The 13,805-nt window shown below is 35.5% G+C and overlaps 1 protein-coding gene across 1 annotated transcript in view; it reads left to right on the top strand.

Annotated features, from left to right (window-relative positions):
- The window catches only part of LOC133532859 (uncharacterized), a 68,040-nt gene extending 54,467 nt beyond the window's left edge, over window positions 1-13,573 (top strand). The window contains exons 3-6 of the mRNA XM_061871713.1: window positions 6,953-7,002; window positions 8,755-8,950; window positions 12,018-12,251; window positions 12,410-13,573. Coding sequence (XP_061727697.1) covers window positions 6,953-7,002; window positions 8,755-8,950; window positions 12,018-12,251; window positions 12,410-13,510 — 1,581 coding nt within the window. The 3' untranslated portion in view covers window positions 13,511-13,573. The remainder of the gene's footprint in view (window positions 1-6,952; window positions 7,003-8,754; window positions 8,951-12,017; window positions 12,252-12,409) is intronic.
- Window positions 13,574-13,805: the final 232 nt, after the last annotated feature.

Below are 13,805 nucleotides of genomic sequence, written 5' to 3'. Positions count from 1 at the left end.
ACGTGTGCTATTATGCATACTCGTATATAAAACACCAATTTTCACTGTAAAATTACTGCTTTTTCCGACAATATTGATTATTTGTTATTCATTTTCTTCTGTTATTCGCTTTCTTACTGATGAACATTTTACTTAGTAAGTACTTGGTGGTGGCAACTTCTTCATAGTTGTAAATTTCAATTGAAATATTAAATTCCTTTCGTAAACGTCGTCGGAAAAATTAAGAAAGGCGTTTACAAATACATATACATATTCTAACCATCTTTGACCCAATCGTATTTCAATGTAACACACTAGATGTTACACAAGCCATCATATAAGTAGTAGATCATCTTTTAATATTCTAATCAACCTCATTCTACTATTAGGTTATCTCCTATCTGGTATTGTTCCCTGCGAAGTCTTCTCACTATTGTCTGAGATAAAGCGTTGCGAAAATAATTGGCGGAACACGCTAAACTAATTTTAAATATAATTGAGTCTAATAGATTGAGCGATTTTATAAGGAAAATATTAATTGAAAGTAAGTAAGTAAATATACTTTATTGCACCACAACAGAAAACAATCTAAACTGATTTACAATGTAGATTAAGGTAGCAACAGGTGGTCTTATCACTGTATCTTTTCCAAACAATCCTAAGGTATAAAGAACAAGAAGATCTTACGGAGGAGAAATGAGCAAAACGCTCTTTAAGATATGTAGTAGAGGAATTGAAAAGGAATCCCAAAAGAATATTTCACAAAGGACAAATACTGGAAAATCAACTAAATAAAAACCCATTAGCTAAATTAATGTATTTGTACTCTAAATTAATGTTTAAATTAACAACAAAACGCGAGTTTAGGAACTGCACACATACCAGACATTTGAACACATATCATATGTAAAATAGTTTTAAGCGCTTTAATTTAAATAAATTGATTTAAATTAAAAAAAAAATACCATGAATTTTTAGTTGCTTGAACTGGGCACGAAAGTTGGAGATGTGGTCAAATTTACGTAGGTGGTCCAAATAAGGTAGGTAGCCCTTGCACCTCACTTGGCTCGTATTGGGCCCGGCACTGCCGTGCCCCTAGATTTGATAAAAAAAAATTGTTTTTTTTTTCTACTCCCGTACTGTTATTTGTCATGCAAAGGGTCGTGCACACATCTTTAAAACCCTACCTTATTAGTTGTCAAGACAAGTCTTTAGAATATTCCCCAAAAACGCATTTGTGCATACACGCAGTATTTTTGTGGCATTTTTCGATACTTCTTTTTTTTTTATACTACGTCTGTGGGAAACAAGCATACTTCGTGTAATGACCGCTTAAAAAATATTGTATGAAATACAATTTTGCCAACCTTATTTTAAATGTCATCTCTGACAAGTAAGTGAACCAGAGACATGTTTCTTTTTTTTATTTCATTCATACATTTTCCCGCCCGTACCCTCCATTCTTGATTTGAATGTGGTTATTGTGGTTGTCGAATAAAAACTTAACAGTGTTAATAAACAGTGTGTGATGGCCCAATAAGTCACTAAAAATGTACTGCCTTCAAAATCGCGACATCTATACGAAAAATGAAATGAGGACATGAATAGTTATTTGTACAACAAGAGAGCAAAGTTTGATATTTCTTCGAGTGCTTGTTACTCGCTACGCTCGTGAATCTATTATAGAATATTTCGCTTGCACGGGACTCAAAAGCGCACGAGATATAAATAACTTTGATCTCTTGTAGTACACAAAATTTTTCACGTCAGTCAGCCATCAAAAAATACAACCTGAAAAAATGTAATCCAGACGGACGGATCACTATTTCACTCATGTTTTCTGAAGGTATTCTAACAATTAACTTTAATTACCGCAATAAAACAAAACGAAAGAAATTTCAATAAAATAATACGAAAATAATGAATTAACGAACATCAATTGACAGTTCAATCGACAACTTTTTTTTTGTAAAAAAAAAACTTGTTAAGATCCGGTCCGAATTGCGGATACTATATATTATTTGTCAACTATAGTAGAGATCGTTAAAAGTAGTTAAGTAGAATTATTTACTGCGTAACAATTGCGTAAATTTTTATAAGTTCATTATGTTGATTGTATAATAAAATAAGTAAAATATGGTGTTTTTATTAAATTTTAAACTTTTATTTCATTAATTAATTATTACGAATGAATACTCGTAGATGTTTTGGAACGATGCGGTCTGACTTATTTCGGGGGTCTATTATAAACCGTCAATATACCGTTGAATTACGTATGAACTTTTTTTGTCTCTTTCTTTTTGCTAATGACGTGAAAGGGATAAAGACAATAGAATCCAAATATTTCGAACTTGTATTAGGCCCCCGCACGTTGAAATGACATTCGAATCTAAAGGTCACATGAATGTTATTTTGTCTCACTCGGTGAGAAAAATGCGATTTTGCTCACTGTTTTTAAGCAGCAAATTACCCTTATTCGAGCTGCTGACGTGAAAAAATATTTGTTAAATTTACATTTTTATTTTAAAGTGCTTGGTCGTAGAAAAAGTATTGTATGCAACGTTGTTTAACTGAGTCAAAAAATACTCGTGGCGTCTTTACTAACAATTTTGCGGCTTCGCCTCAAATTGTTACTCACGCCACTCGCCTTTTTTGACCCCTCTTAAACAACGGTTGCATAAAATACTACTAATTGCAAATTAAATGTCAGTATTTTTTAAGAAAATTAATAATCATTGGAGTTCTTTACATTTATCCGTTCCACTTAGAACTGTCGTAAAATGTGAAACGGAAGTTTGCTTGACTTTATCGGAAAAAGTTGAAGGAGCTAAATAGCCATAATAGTTTAAGGGCGTCACACACGGTGAAGATACTGTAAATTTTATGTTAAAATGCCTGGATTAAGGTATCACACACTGATAAGTTACGATAATATGATCTCTTAAGATAATGTACCTAATATGATATATCTTAGCCGTATGTATATGTCTTACGATATATTTTATATCTCAAGATACCATGTTACGGATATATTTCGCATCGTAAAGGGGCCCATTTATTAACAGTCCACTGGACGGTATCGGCCTGTCAGTTAGAACAAAAATTTGACAGTTTCGAACAACTGACAGACCGATACCGTTCGGCGGACTGTTAATCAATGGGCCCCTTTACGATGCGAAATATATCCGTCAGTGGGCCCCTTAAGATGACATCTTCGCATCGCTAGGCATCTTAACATAAAATTTCCTAATATATAATTTCCTAATATAGCTTAGCTTAAGATACTATAATATGAAACTATATAGGCGTCTGTGATAGTTCAGACAAACTGTATTGTGAGCGATATTTTATCTTCAGATAAAATATTATAGTATCTTCGCTGTGTGAGCCGCCTTTTACAAGTACAACTGGTAGCAAACTTCGAGTCGGAACTATCGGCGCGGTGCTGCACTAACAGTGAACATCTGTCACCGGCGGGTTGCCAAGCTTCGGCTCCGGAGGCGAGCGGTGATTTTATTTTATTCCAACTATTATCCAACTATAAGCAGTGTGAAAACCATTTTAATTTTAATTTTAGGTATAATCATTTAGACATCACTTATCCATGTATCTCGTTAATTATAAGAATGCCACTTTATACAAGTATATATTATGTAAATATTGTTTTAGAATACAAAACTTAAGACAACTTTATTTTCAAATAAAAAATGCTTGCGTCGCACCTAGTCAACGAACATTCTGGTAGGTAGAAATAATAATAAAAATAAATTATTTTATATTCAACAGATAAATATTCCTAGATGTAGGTACGAGTATAGGTCGTGTCATCCACGATGACGGGCAGATTTGTCAAATCTAACCCTTAATGACATAACAATACGAGTCAAGGCGTGCGTCTTCGTGAATGACCCGATCTGTACCTATTACCAACGTGTAGTGAATTTATTTTGATGTTTATTCTGTGAGACAAGTTTACTGCAAGTATTTTATGAAGGTCGCATTTTTGCTGGCCGCCATTACGGCCGTTGAAAAGATTCGATTTTCTCAACGGATATTAAAGTGCCAAAGTGTTTTAATGTTCATCGTAATTTTCTTTTAATACGTTATAAAATAAAATGCCGTAATAATATTTTGATGATTTTTTCAGGTTGTTTTAATTTAAACTCCGCCTTGGATATAATTTGTGCGTTTTCGTGGTAGGTAATTGTATGACTTAAATTAAATCAACATGATACTATACCTACAGTATAGTGTATATTCATCACATTTACCAGGCGATGCGGTCGGGAAATCCTAAATGTCAACCTAGGGCTGTAATATACGTCGGAAACTAGGCAGAAGTTTTATTTTTACCCGTTTTCTACCTTGTAGGTATTATAATACGTGCAATTTTTAAATATTTTTTTCTTCCTTACAAGTGTGATGAAAAACATGTGTTTTTTTAATTTTATTTTATTAACACAAAAACATATACATACATTTTCAAAATAATGCCAGCGAACAAAGCCTCCTAGGGCTTCACTGCCGCTGTAATCGCTCTTACACTCTAATATTATAAGTAGGTTTATTGTTTACATTTTAAAACCATGGAGTATTTCATATCACGAAGTCGGCTATCTTGTGTGCAATGCACGATTTTTTTTTATGTTCCCCTATGATTCCCCGATCATAGGGAAAGAAAAAATTATCACGCTTACCGTTGAGTACCTAATAAAATGGCGATTGAATCTGGAATCTCCCTTTTTCTAATACAACTTATACTCCGTTACCATGAAAATATTTCAGTTCAATGTAAGTACGATCTAGGTATGAGATTACTAGTCGCCTTAAAAAATATATGCAGTAGGTGCTGTTGTTGATCAACTCGTTGTGCAAAAAATATCGTCGCGTCCGCACAGTTTCGAAAATGCCCGATAATCGCAGCATTGTCTCATTTTTCCTCGGCTTTCACTGCGTAATTGTACGCATGTGTTATGACATGTGATGTTGTCACATCGCTAATTTGTCGCGTTGGACCTACTTAATTGTGTGAATATTGTGTCTTATTTGATGTACTTGGTGTTCGTTTAAGATGAGTTTTTAAAATGGGTACGTTAAAATACATTGACCAATATAATTATGTCATTATTACGAATAAAAATTTGACCAAGGCTTCCAGTACCCAAGGCTGAAATGCTTTTGTTTATGCCATTTATTTCAGTTTATAATTTAATATAATAGTATTTCTACTTCAAATAAGACAAGCTATTTTCATTAAAATAATTTGTGTCCTCATAGTTTTAACATGATTATCGTAAACTCATTCAGAAAAAGTAGATTACAAACTAACTTTCGATCTCTTGAGGAACAGTCATCAATCATGATATGATGATCATATTACTAATAATGGCAGAGTGTCGATTAGGGTGATTAGGCACATAGTTGCTTCATTGCTTCCGTACGAGGCACACATGTTGTTAAGTTTTGGGACACATCTAAATTTAGGCTGTATTATATTTAGAGACGTGATATGAATAAATTAGGACACGCGCATTTGAAACGTCTCGCTTGTATTAACTACTAGCCACCAATATTGTTTAATTTAGTGGCATTCGCTTGAAACTTTTAAAAAGCTTAGCATCGTCTAAAATACGGTCACCGCGTTATGTTCCTTGTTTTTCCTTTTTAATGATGCTTTCCAGGTTGAAAAAAAGATGGAATGCTACTTATAGAGCAAGCTACATAATTAATTAAGCAAGATCAAACTCAGAAGCAGCATTCGAATGAAATTTAGAAGTTGATCTCTACTTGGTCTCGTTTTGATATAACTCGCAACACTACATCTCTCTCTTGCATCAATATAAATAACAAGCGAAAAGCACTGTGAGTAATGTTAGGGCTAAGGGACGCAGCTATGCGGTGAAATGAGATAGCAATAGCACTTGCTCCCTCTAACGCATAAATGCGCCCCTAGGACTGGCCTACGCTGGGCCATCGTGTAGAGGAGCCAATAATATGAGATCCATTGGTAAAGTTCAATTGTCGCAAGAGAGGCTGAGCTGACAATTTATTCCCATAGACAATGTATTCCGGTTCTTACTATAACCACTGTCACGAGACTTTTAGAGACGGAACAATTATTATACTGCATGTATTTCTGATATAACCACAAACTTAAACGAGACCTCGGTTTTAACGAGCTGAAATTATTCTAAAAGAAAATTTTAACCTTTTCGCCGCCATCGACTTGATATACAGTCAGTACATTTAGTGCCTCATACGCCACCGCTTGATATCAAGTCGTGATTTTGGTCAAGTTTGTATACGTGCAATTTTTAAAGTGGCGTTGATGACACTTTATTACTTCATTGACATAGCGGCGAAAAAGTTAATGTAGGTACTCTAACCACAACAGCATAATTAATTTTACAAAGTTTTTCAAGCGACAATGTATTTAATGCGACGTTTTGAGTTAAAACTAAGTAGTTATACATTGCTTGCGGAATTATTTTGTATGGAAAAATAAAATTCATCTTTTTTATGAAACCTATGAAAGCGTATTCACTAAAGTCTAAACTAACTACCCTTTGATTATGTGGTCGTACGCTTGTACACGCTGTATACTGGGCCGCCTGAAACTAAGACGCTTGTCCATGGTTTAAGCAATAGGAATAACATCCCTGGACGTTAATTCCATATTGGCGATTGGCTTAAAAGCAGTGCCGCGTTTAAAACGCGTCCAGATATTGCAACGCCAATTCTAAGTGCATTTTTTGCTTTTCTTCTACTAAAGCCTTTACTTTTAACAATAGTTATAAATTATAAGCTGGATGAAATTCAGTCGCGAAATGTATAATCATACCATATTCTACGTGAATTAGTTCCTAAGCCGTAGAACATTTAATAATAGTGTGTAAACAATTAAGTAATGTGTAAACAACAATTAATAATGTAACATTAATAACATTAAACATTTTGTGTTTTTTTTTTTCAGGAACAAGTGGCACCTGTAGAAGAGCCCCAAGATGATGACAGAGGACTCAGGTAATCAATTATCTGACGCTGGAATTAATTTGCTATGGTCCATAAACGTATAAAGTATTTTTATCCACACCAACTGGTAAAGGCTCTCTTGATTGTTCAAAACTGATGAGAAAGTTGCTTTTTATCCACATGTGTGGCAAAATAATCTGATGCAATTTTTGAGTGCCTTATGTTAGCTGGTAGAATTGACTTGAAAATGATGATTTTGAATGATAAATATTTAATCATACGAGTATTCATTTGCATTTGATTTGGTTTGGTTTTGTTTGATATTTTACAATTAGTGTTTTCCTCGCGTTGGTGTGATGAAAATTTTTGTGTTTCACTCGGTCGGAAAATTAGTTTAACCCTCGCAACGCTCAAGAATCACTCTTCAAACACTCGTGGTTCAATTTTGGAATCTTTCGCTTGCTCGGGTGTCAATATTAGCACGAGCGGTTAAACAACAACTTTGCTCCCTAGTATACGAGTAAACTATTGGTACTGGTTTATTGTATTTTTTTTAAAAGGCAATCGTTTTCTTACAAAATAAAGAGGAGGTACCAAATCTAAAATCTTAAAATGTGTATTCGGGTAATTCCGAAAAGTTCAGAACATTGGGTAATTCCAAAAATTGATTCGGTGACTTACGGAAATAGACAATACTTTGAAGCTTTAATAATTTTAGAAGGCATAAACTTCTAATTTTTATACGTGGCTTGATTTTTTATTACCAACATAAGTCCAACCTATGTAACTAATTAGCAGACATTTCAAATTTCCTTTTTTTTTAAATAAAAGGCCTATAAAGACCGAGGAACTAAAATCTAATACAAATAATAATAAAAAAGATGTTTTACTAAAAAATACGTCAATTTAATAAAATATGCCAATTTATTCAGGTTTTATTGGCTACGTGCCAACCAGGCCTTGATTTCATTAGTCTGAAATCCTTTCTTTTAGCTTATTGCCAATTTCAGAGGTCACTGGACTCAAATATACGATCCAGATTCCAATATCACTCGGACACTGATTTGGGTCTCAATCTTCACTTGACAGGCTCCTTCATTATATCTGTTCTCGAAAGTCATTAATTAGAATTTTGCTTTAGAACATTCCTTAAGTCATTCAATCAAATAAAATTATGGTCCTTAGAATTGATACGAGTATAAGGCACATATTTTTAAGATAAGAAATCTATCAGTTATAATGGGTCAGGAAGTCAATATTTTTGAGGGTACTTATATACAAAAATGGTTCCCAGAATATCTGTTAAGGATTTTAGACATTTTGTCTGTAACTGGTTTAATACCATTATTTATTAATTTGTATGTATAAGTTCGGGTTGCAGATTTGTCAAATGTAACCATTAATAACATGACAATATGAGTAAGTCACGCGTCGTCGTGAATGACTCGATCTATATTATGTATGGTTTGTAAAATTGTATGAATCATATCATTAAAGAAAATATGAACCTTAAATATGTTTGCTGTTAAAGCTAGCTTAATTTGAACAAATATGAATAAGTATATTTAAAAAAAAAGCTTAAATGTTAATTGGTCTTCTTGAATGAACGGATCTATGGCGTATGTAATTAGGTTAGTTGTCTATAAGTAAACTAAATTGTCTCTCAGCAGTAATAAAACTACAATTAATGAATTATGATGACAACGAAATTATGCGTTAAATTCCGCTTCAGTGAATGATAAATAATGTAATTTAGACAAAGTACAATAATTTTGAAGTAACTATTATAACCGATTGTTTCAGCCGCTCTGCCACCGAGGAATACCGGCCAGGCCAAGTCTTCTCTCTCAACGCCCAAGAGCTGCTGGAGTTACAGCCGGAGAGAAAAGCACCAATCACCAGCGGACAGCAGCTGCAGCAGCTGTACAGTGAGCCACAGCCGCAGCACAAGGAGAATCTGCAGCAGTTCTATTATGTGGAGCCGCAGACTGCGCGACAGGTTATATTCTCTTCTTAATCCTTCAAAAAATGTTTAGAAAAAGCACCGCTCACCAGCTGACAGCTGAGAGCAGCAGCCGCAGCACAAGGAGAATCTGCAGCAGTTTTATTATTAGTATTTTTAAAAACGGTTTTAAAAATACCAACACCCGATAAGGTACGACGTACCTAATGATAAACGGGTATTTGACTATACACATCTTGAGTAAATAAGTACCTACAGAACCCCTAGTGTAAATTCGAATCACGAAACATGACGTACGCGTTTGCGTTAAGGCAAATTTTGTATGGGATTTAGAAACAGCGCGCCAAGCGGGACGTTTTGGTAACTCAAAATCCCATGCAAAATGAGACTTAACGCATCGCCGTTCAAAGTGGCAACGCTGCGAGCGTCATGGGTACTTTCGCATCTAGGGGGATCGCGGGGTGACTTTATAGAGTGTAGCTGTCATTATTTAGGTTAAGAGTAATTTATGACTATGTTTTTTTTACCTATATGTTTTGTTTTTTTTTTCTTCTAATTTTTGTATTTGTTTGATACTTTTAATTATTTAGTTTATTTTTCAATTAGGGATGTATGTTAATGTGGATTAGTTAAGAATAATTTATTTTGTAAAAACTAGGCCTTGTTGGGATTAGTCCGGTTTCCTCACGATGTTTTCCTTCACCGAAAAGCGACTGGTAAATATCAAATGATATTTCGTACATAAGTTCCGAAAAACTCATTGGTACGAGCCGGGGTTTGAAATAATGTAACCTGTTTATCATAAATAAACACATAATTATTCATACCCACTAAAAAGGTGTTGAGAAAGTTGTATTTTATCCACAAAAGTGGCAAAGTGGCTGGTAGAATTTACTTTTAAATGATAAATATTGTTAATAAATTAGATCCATTTTTATGACCATCTTCTCACGTGCTATCTGTAAATAATTCTGGAACGTATCTTAACAATAATTTTTAAGAAAAAAAAAACCGACTTCATTTAGGGAGACCGGTGAAAGAACGATTATTTTTGATTTGAGATTTCATACAATGAAATTAAAAAGACAGCGTCCTACGCCTAATTATGTAGAAAAGGAGGTAACATGTTTTTTTTGCCACTGCACCCACCTTGACACATTTCAGATTTTCCCTATGGTTGACTGGTAAGATACCTACCGGGTATTCGACTGTACTTAAGATAATTTTTTTCAAAACATGCATGAAATAAAGCACCAGATAATTATTAAAAAAACTAAATAGGATAGAAATATAAAAATGTTGTTTGGCGTTAGACTCGCGAACAAATGTGCCTTGCAAACCTAACTGCTTGGCAAAGAGAACAAATTTGTTAATGAAAATACTAATCACTATATATATGCCTTTAACATTTGAGGAGTTCCCTCGAGTCCTCATGGACCCCACCGTCAGAACTTGAACTTGACAAAAATTTGTCTTGAAAATCTAATTTGCTTAACATACACAGCGAAGAGGACAAATCGCCAAACGTGTACTATGCATCGTTGAAGAGTACCATTCTGATCATCATCAGCAGTTCCACTTCATCAAATGTCACTTTTTAAAATGTAAATGCTTGATTTGTTAAAGAAAATACAAAAATCACTATATGTATGCCTTTCATATATGAAGAGTTCACTCGATTCCTCATGAATCCCATCATCAGAACTGAGTTTTGACAAAAACGGAACCAATCTGTATATATATACATTCAAACCAAAAAATAATTTTCAAAATCGGTTCAGAAATGACGGAGTTATGGAGTAACAAACATTAAAAAAAAAAAAAACAAAAAAAAACATACAACCGAATTGAAACCTTGAACCTCCTCTTTTGAAATCTTGAAGACGGTTAAAATTTTTAAATTTTCTATGTAATATTCAAGGCAAAATAAACCTAGAATGCGATCCCGATTTCATTTCTTGTCACTGTTGACTCAGAACTAGTGGCTCTGTGACCCTCGCGATAATTTAAAAAAATATTAATTAAATAAAGAATACGCTTAGTTGAGTCATTATCACATCGAACTCACAATAGTCTTATGTACCATAGACCCTACTGGTGCCTAAGTCCATTATGCCAATTCCACGGTTTTATATATTTAACAAAAAACGAAACGACAAAATAGTATAATAGTCGAGTCTGTTCTCAAAATTTTACAAGAATCGGTTAAGAAATGCGACTTGTAGAGGAGAACATCCGGACATACGAAAGCATTTTTGCCCGAGCTGAAACGGAGACCTTTGCTTTTTAAAATTAGAATCTGTATCCAAGTTATCTATAATATCTAGACAAGCACATACATAACTCAATTGGAAAGGGCCCCGTGTTGTTAGTTTTATTTCCGGTTCATAACTTCTCCTTGTTGTAAATCTACGAGAAAGCCATTAAGGGCATTCCGGGTATGAAATCGGATTTCAATTTCGATAAGTGCGGTACGTGAGAAGATTTATCTTTTATTTCAATCCCGAAGAATAACATTTATCATGCCAGGCAAAAAACCTACTCACCATAAGGATTGCTTGAGCCTAAGTGAGCCTAAATCCGCTTTGGGAGCATGATTTGTGTAATTTTGAGGCCATGGTCTAGTTTTTGCGGAGGATGCGTAAGGGATTTATCGACATCTTATATAATAAGCGATTAATTATTCATCAGTAGAATTCCATATAAGTATTTGTGTAACAAGAGCGCAGTAACTTTTTAACAGTCCTATTCTGGATTACCCGCACTTGATTAAGCAATTATTATTATGTTGATTGTATTTGTAACAACTCAAATATTGACCGTTGAAAAGCGAGCTCAAGTTAAGTATATTATGTATTTTAACAACTGATTACAGTTTATCTGAATCTCTCCTTAAGATTCAGCGTCGTAATTATCAAACATTTTCACAGATAAGAAATTTGTTCTAACAAAACAGTTCATCTTTGAACTGGTCATTGTTTGCTGTTTATAAATGCATCATAGAGGGGTTATGATATGTGTGTATTTAAAGCATTTTATAATTCTTTCATAAAATGAATAAATAAGCGCGAACATTTGGATTTATATATTTTTTTCTTTTCAGGTGTCTCTTCACCCATCCCATGCCGTGATTGCTCGCCCCCACTATTCTGCCAACGGCGGAGAAGCATCAGTCGGCGCTGCTTTGTCAGTCAGCGACTCCGGTTCCAATCCCAGCTCTTTCGACCGAGAGCTCCTGGCGCTACTAGGGCAGCCTGTAGGACAAGACCAGCCATCCTATGCACAACAACAGATTCAACAGGTCTCCACGCAGAGCGTTGCACCTCAATATCAACAGGTACAGATAACAATACCAATCATGATTATTTTTGCTGGTTATCATTTATGATTATGTGGTACTCGTAACCTACAAAGTATCTGTAAAAAATGTTACACATTGTGTAATTTATCATCTGGCGAAAATAAGTAAAATATAATATTTTCGAACTATTACAGGTGGACAGGTACATCTCTAAGCCAAGCAAAAAACCGACTAAACTCCGTTCTAAGGTCCAAATCACTCCACCGCAGGCTTCAGCTGCCCCGCAGCAGTACTTAATAGAGACGACCAATGTGCAGCAACAACAACCTCAGCAACAACAACTGCAGTACAGACCCGCTCCACAGCCTCAAGCCCAACGAACTGTACAAGCTCTACGCTACACTCCGATTCAGCCAACACCGGCTGCCGCTCAACAAGTTTATTACCAAAACCCAGAACCCCAAGGTCTTAAGATTGTACCAGCGCCCAAATTGCAACAGCCACGCGCTCAACTCAATTACCGATTTGTTCCTCAATATCAACAAGCTGAAGCAACTCCCAAGCAATACAGGATAGTCGAAGCTCCGAGACTTCAGGCTGCCAGACAAGAACCTCAAAGAATCTCTGCCTCCAGCATTGAAAGGCCAGTCACTTATCTAAAAAGGTTCCCTGAACCTGAGAAATTACGTGCCGTCAAGTACTACGAACAGCCTGCTTCAGAAGAAGTGCGTGCTTCTCCTCAACCAGCTCAAGTTATTGGCGAACAATATTACCTTCGACCTATGTATAGAGGAACAGAACAACGTCCACGTTATGATTTGCAATCTTTAGGTTTAGAACAAGCCCGAGTTGAGCCCACGAAACCACCCCACTCCGCCATATATGTTAGTAAAAACTTGGCACCGAAGAAACCTCTCAGGCAACAACCAGCCCTAAGGATTGACCAGCCTGTCAAACTCGAGCCGCAACAGTACAGACAAGAAGTACATCAGTACAGAGCAGAGCAACCCAGCAGGGCTGAACAAGTAAATATTGAGCAACACGGACAGAGTCTTGACGACCAGCGGGCTCGTTTGCCTCCCCCCAGAAATAACAAAGCATATACTCCTGAGGAGTTCCAAGCCTTAGTCGCTGCAGGGTATGCCGTTACCCCAATTCCTGTAGGTTCTTCTGGCCAGCAGGCTCAATCTCGATCATCTGTGGAGCCAGCGCCGGCACCAGCACCAAGTGGCCGTCGACCACTGTACAGCAGACGTCACCAGTACCTACCCTTACGATCAGACGAAGCACCTTAAAATGGAACAAATTGTACATATTCTAGTTTTAATTTTGCAACTAAAGATAGTGATAAATCTCAAGTGTTGTTTAATTTATCATTCAGTCATAATTTATATGTAGTTGTCGGTACGTAGGGTTGTCGGGTAGTTAAGTAGGACCTACAACTACGATTTTGGCATCTTTATTGGGTGTGATCCCCGTTTGACGCTGCACGCCTACAATGGTATTAAGGTAAGGACATTGATATATAAATAATTATTATAGGACATTATTATACAAATTTACCAAGTCCAATAGTAAGTTCAATTAGTT

Source organism: Cydia pomonella, chromosome 2 (assembly GCF_033807575.1).
Source record: "Cydia pomonella isolate Wapato2018A chromosome 2, ilCydPomo1, whole genome shotgun sequence".
Lineage (NCBI taxonomy): Eukaryota > Metazoa > Arthropoda > Insecta > Lepidoptera > Tortricidae > Cydia > Cydia pomonella.
Note: the sequence above shows the minus strand (reverse complement) of the source record. Positions and strands in the feature narration are given on the sequence as shown.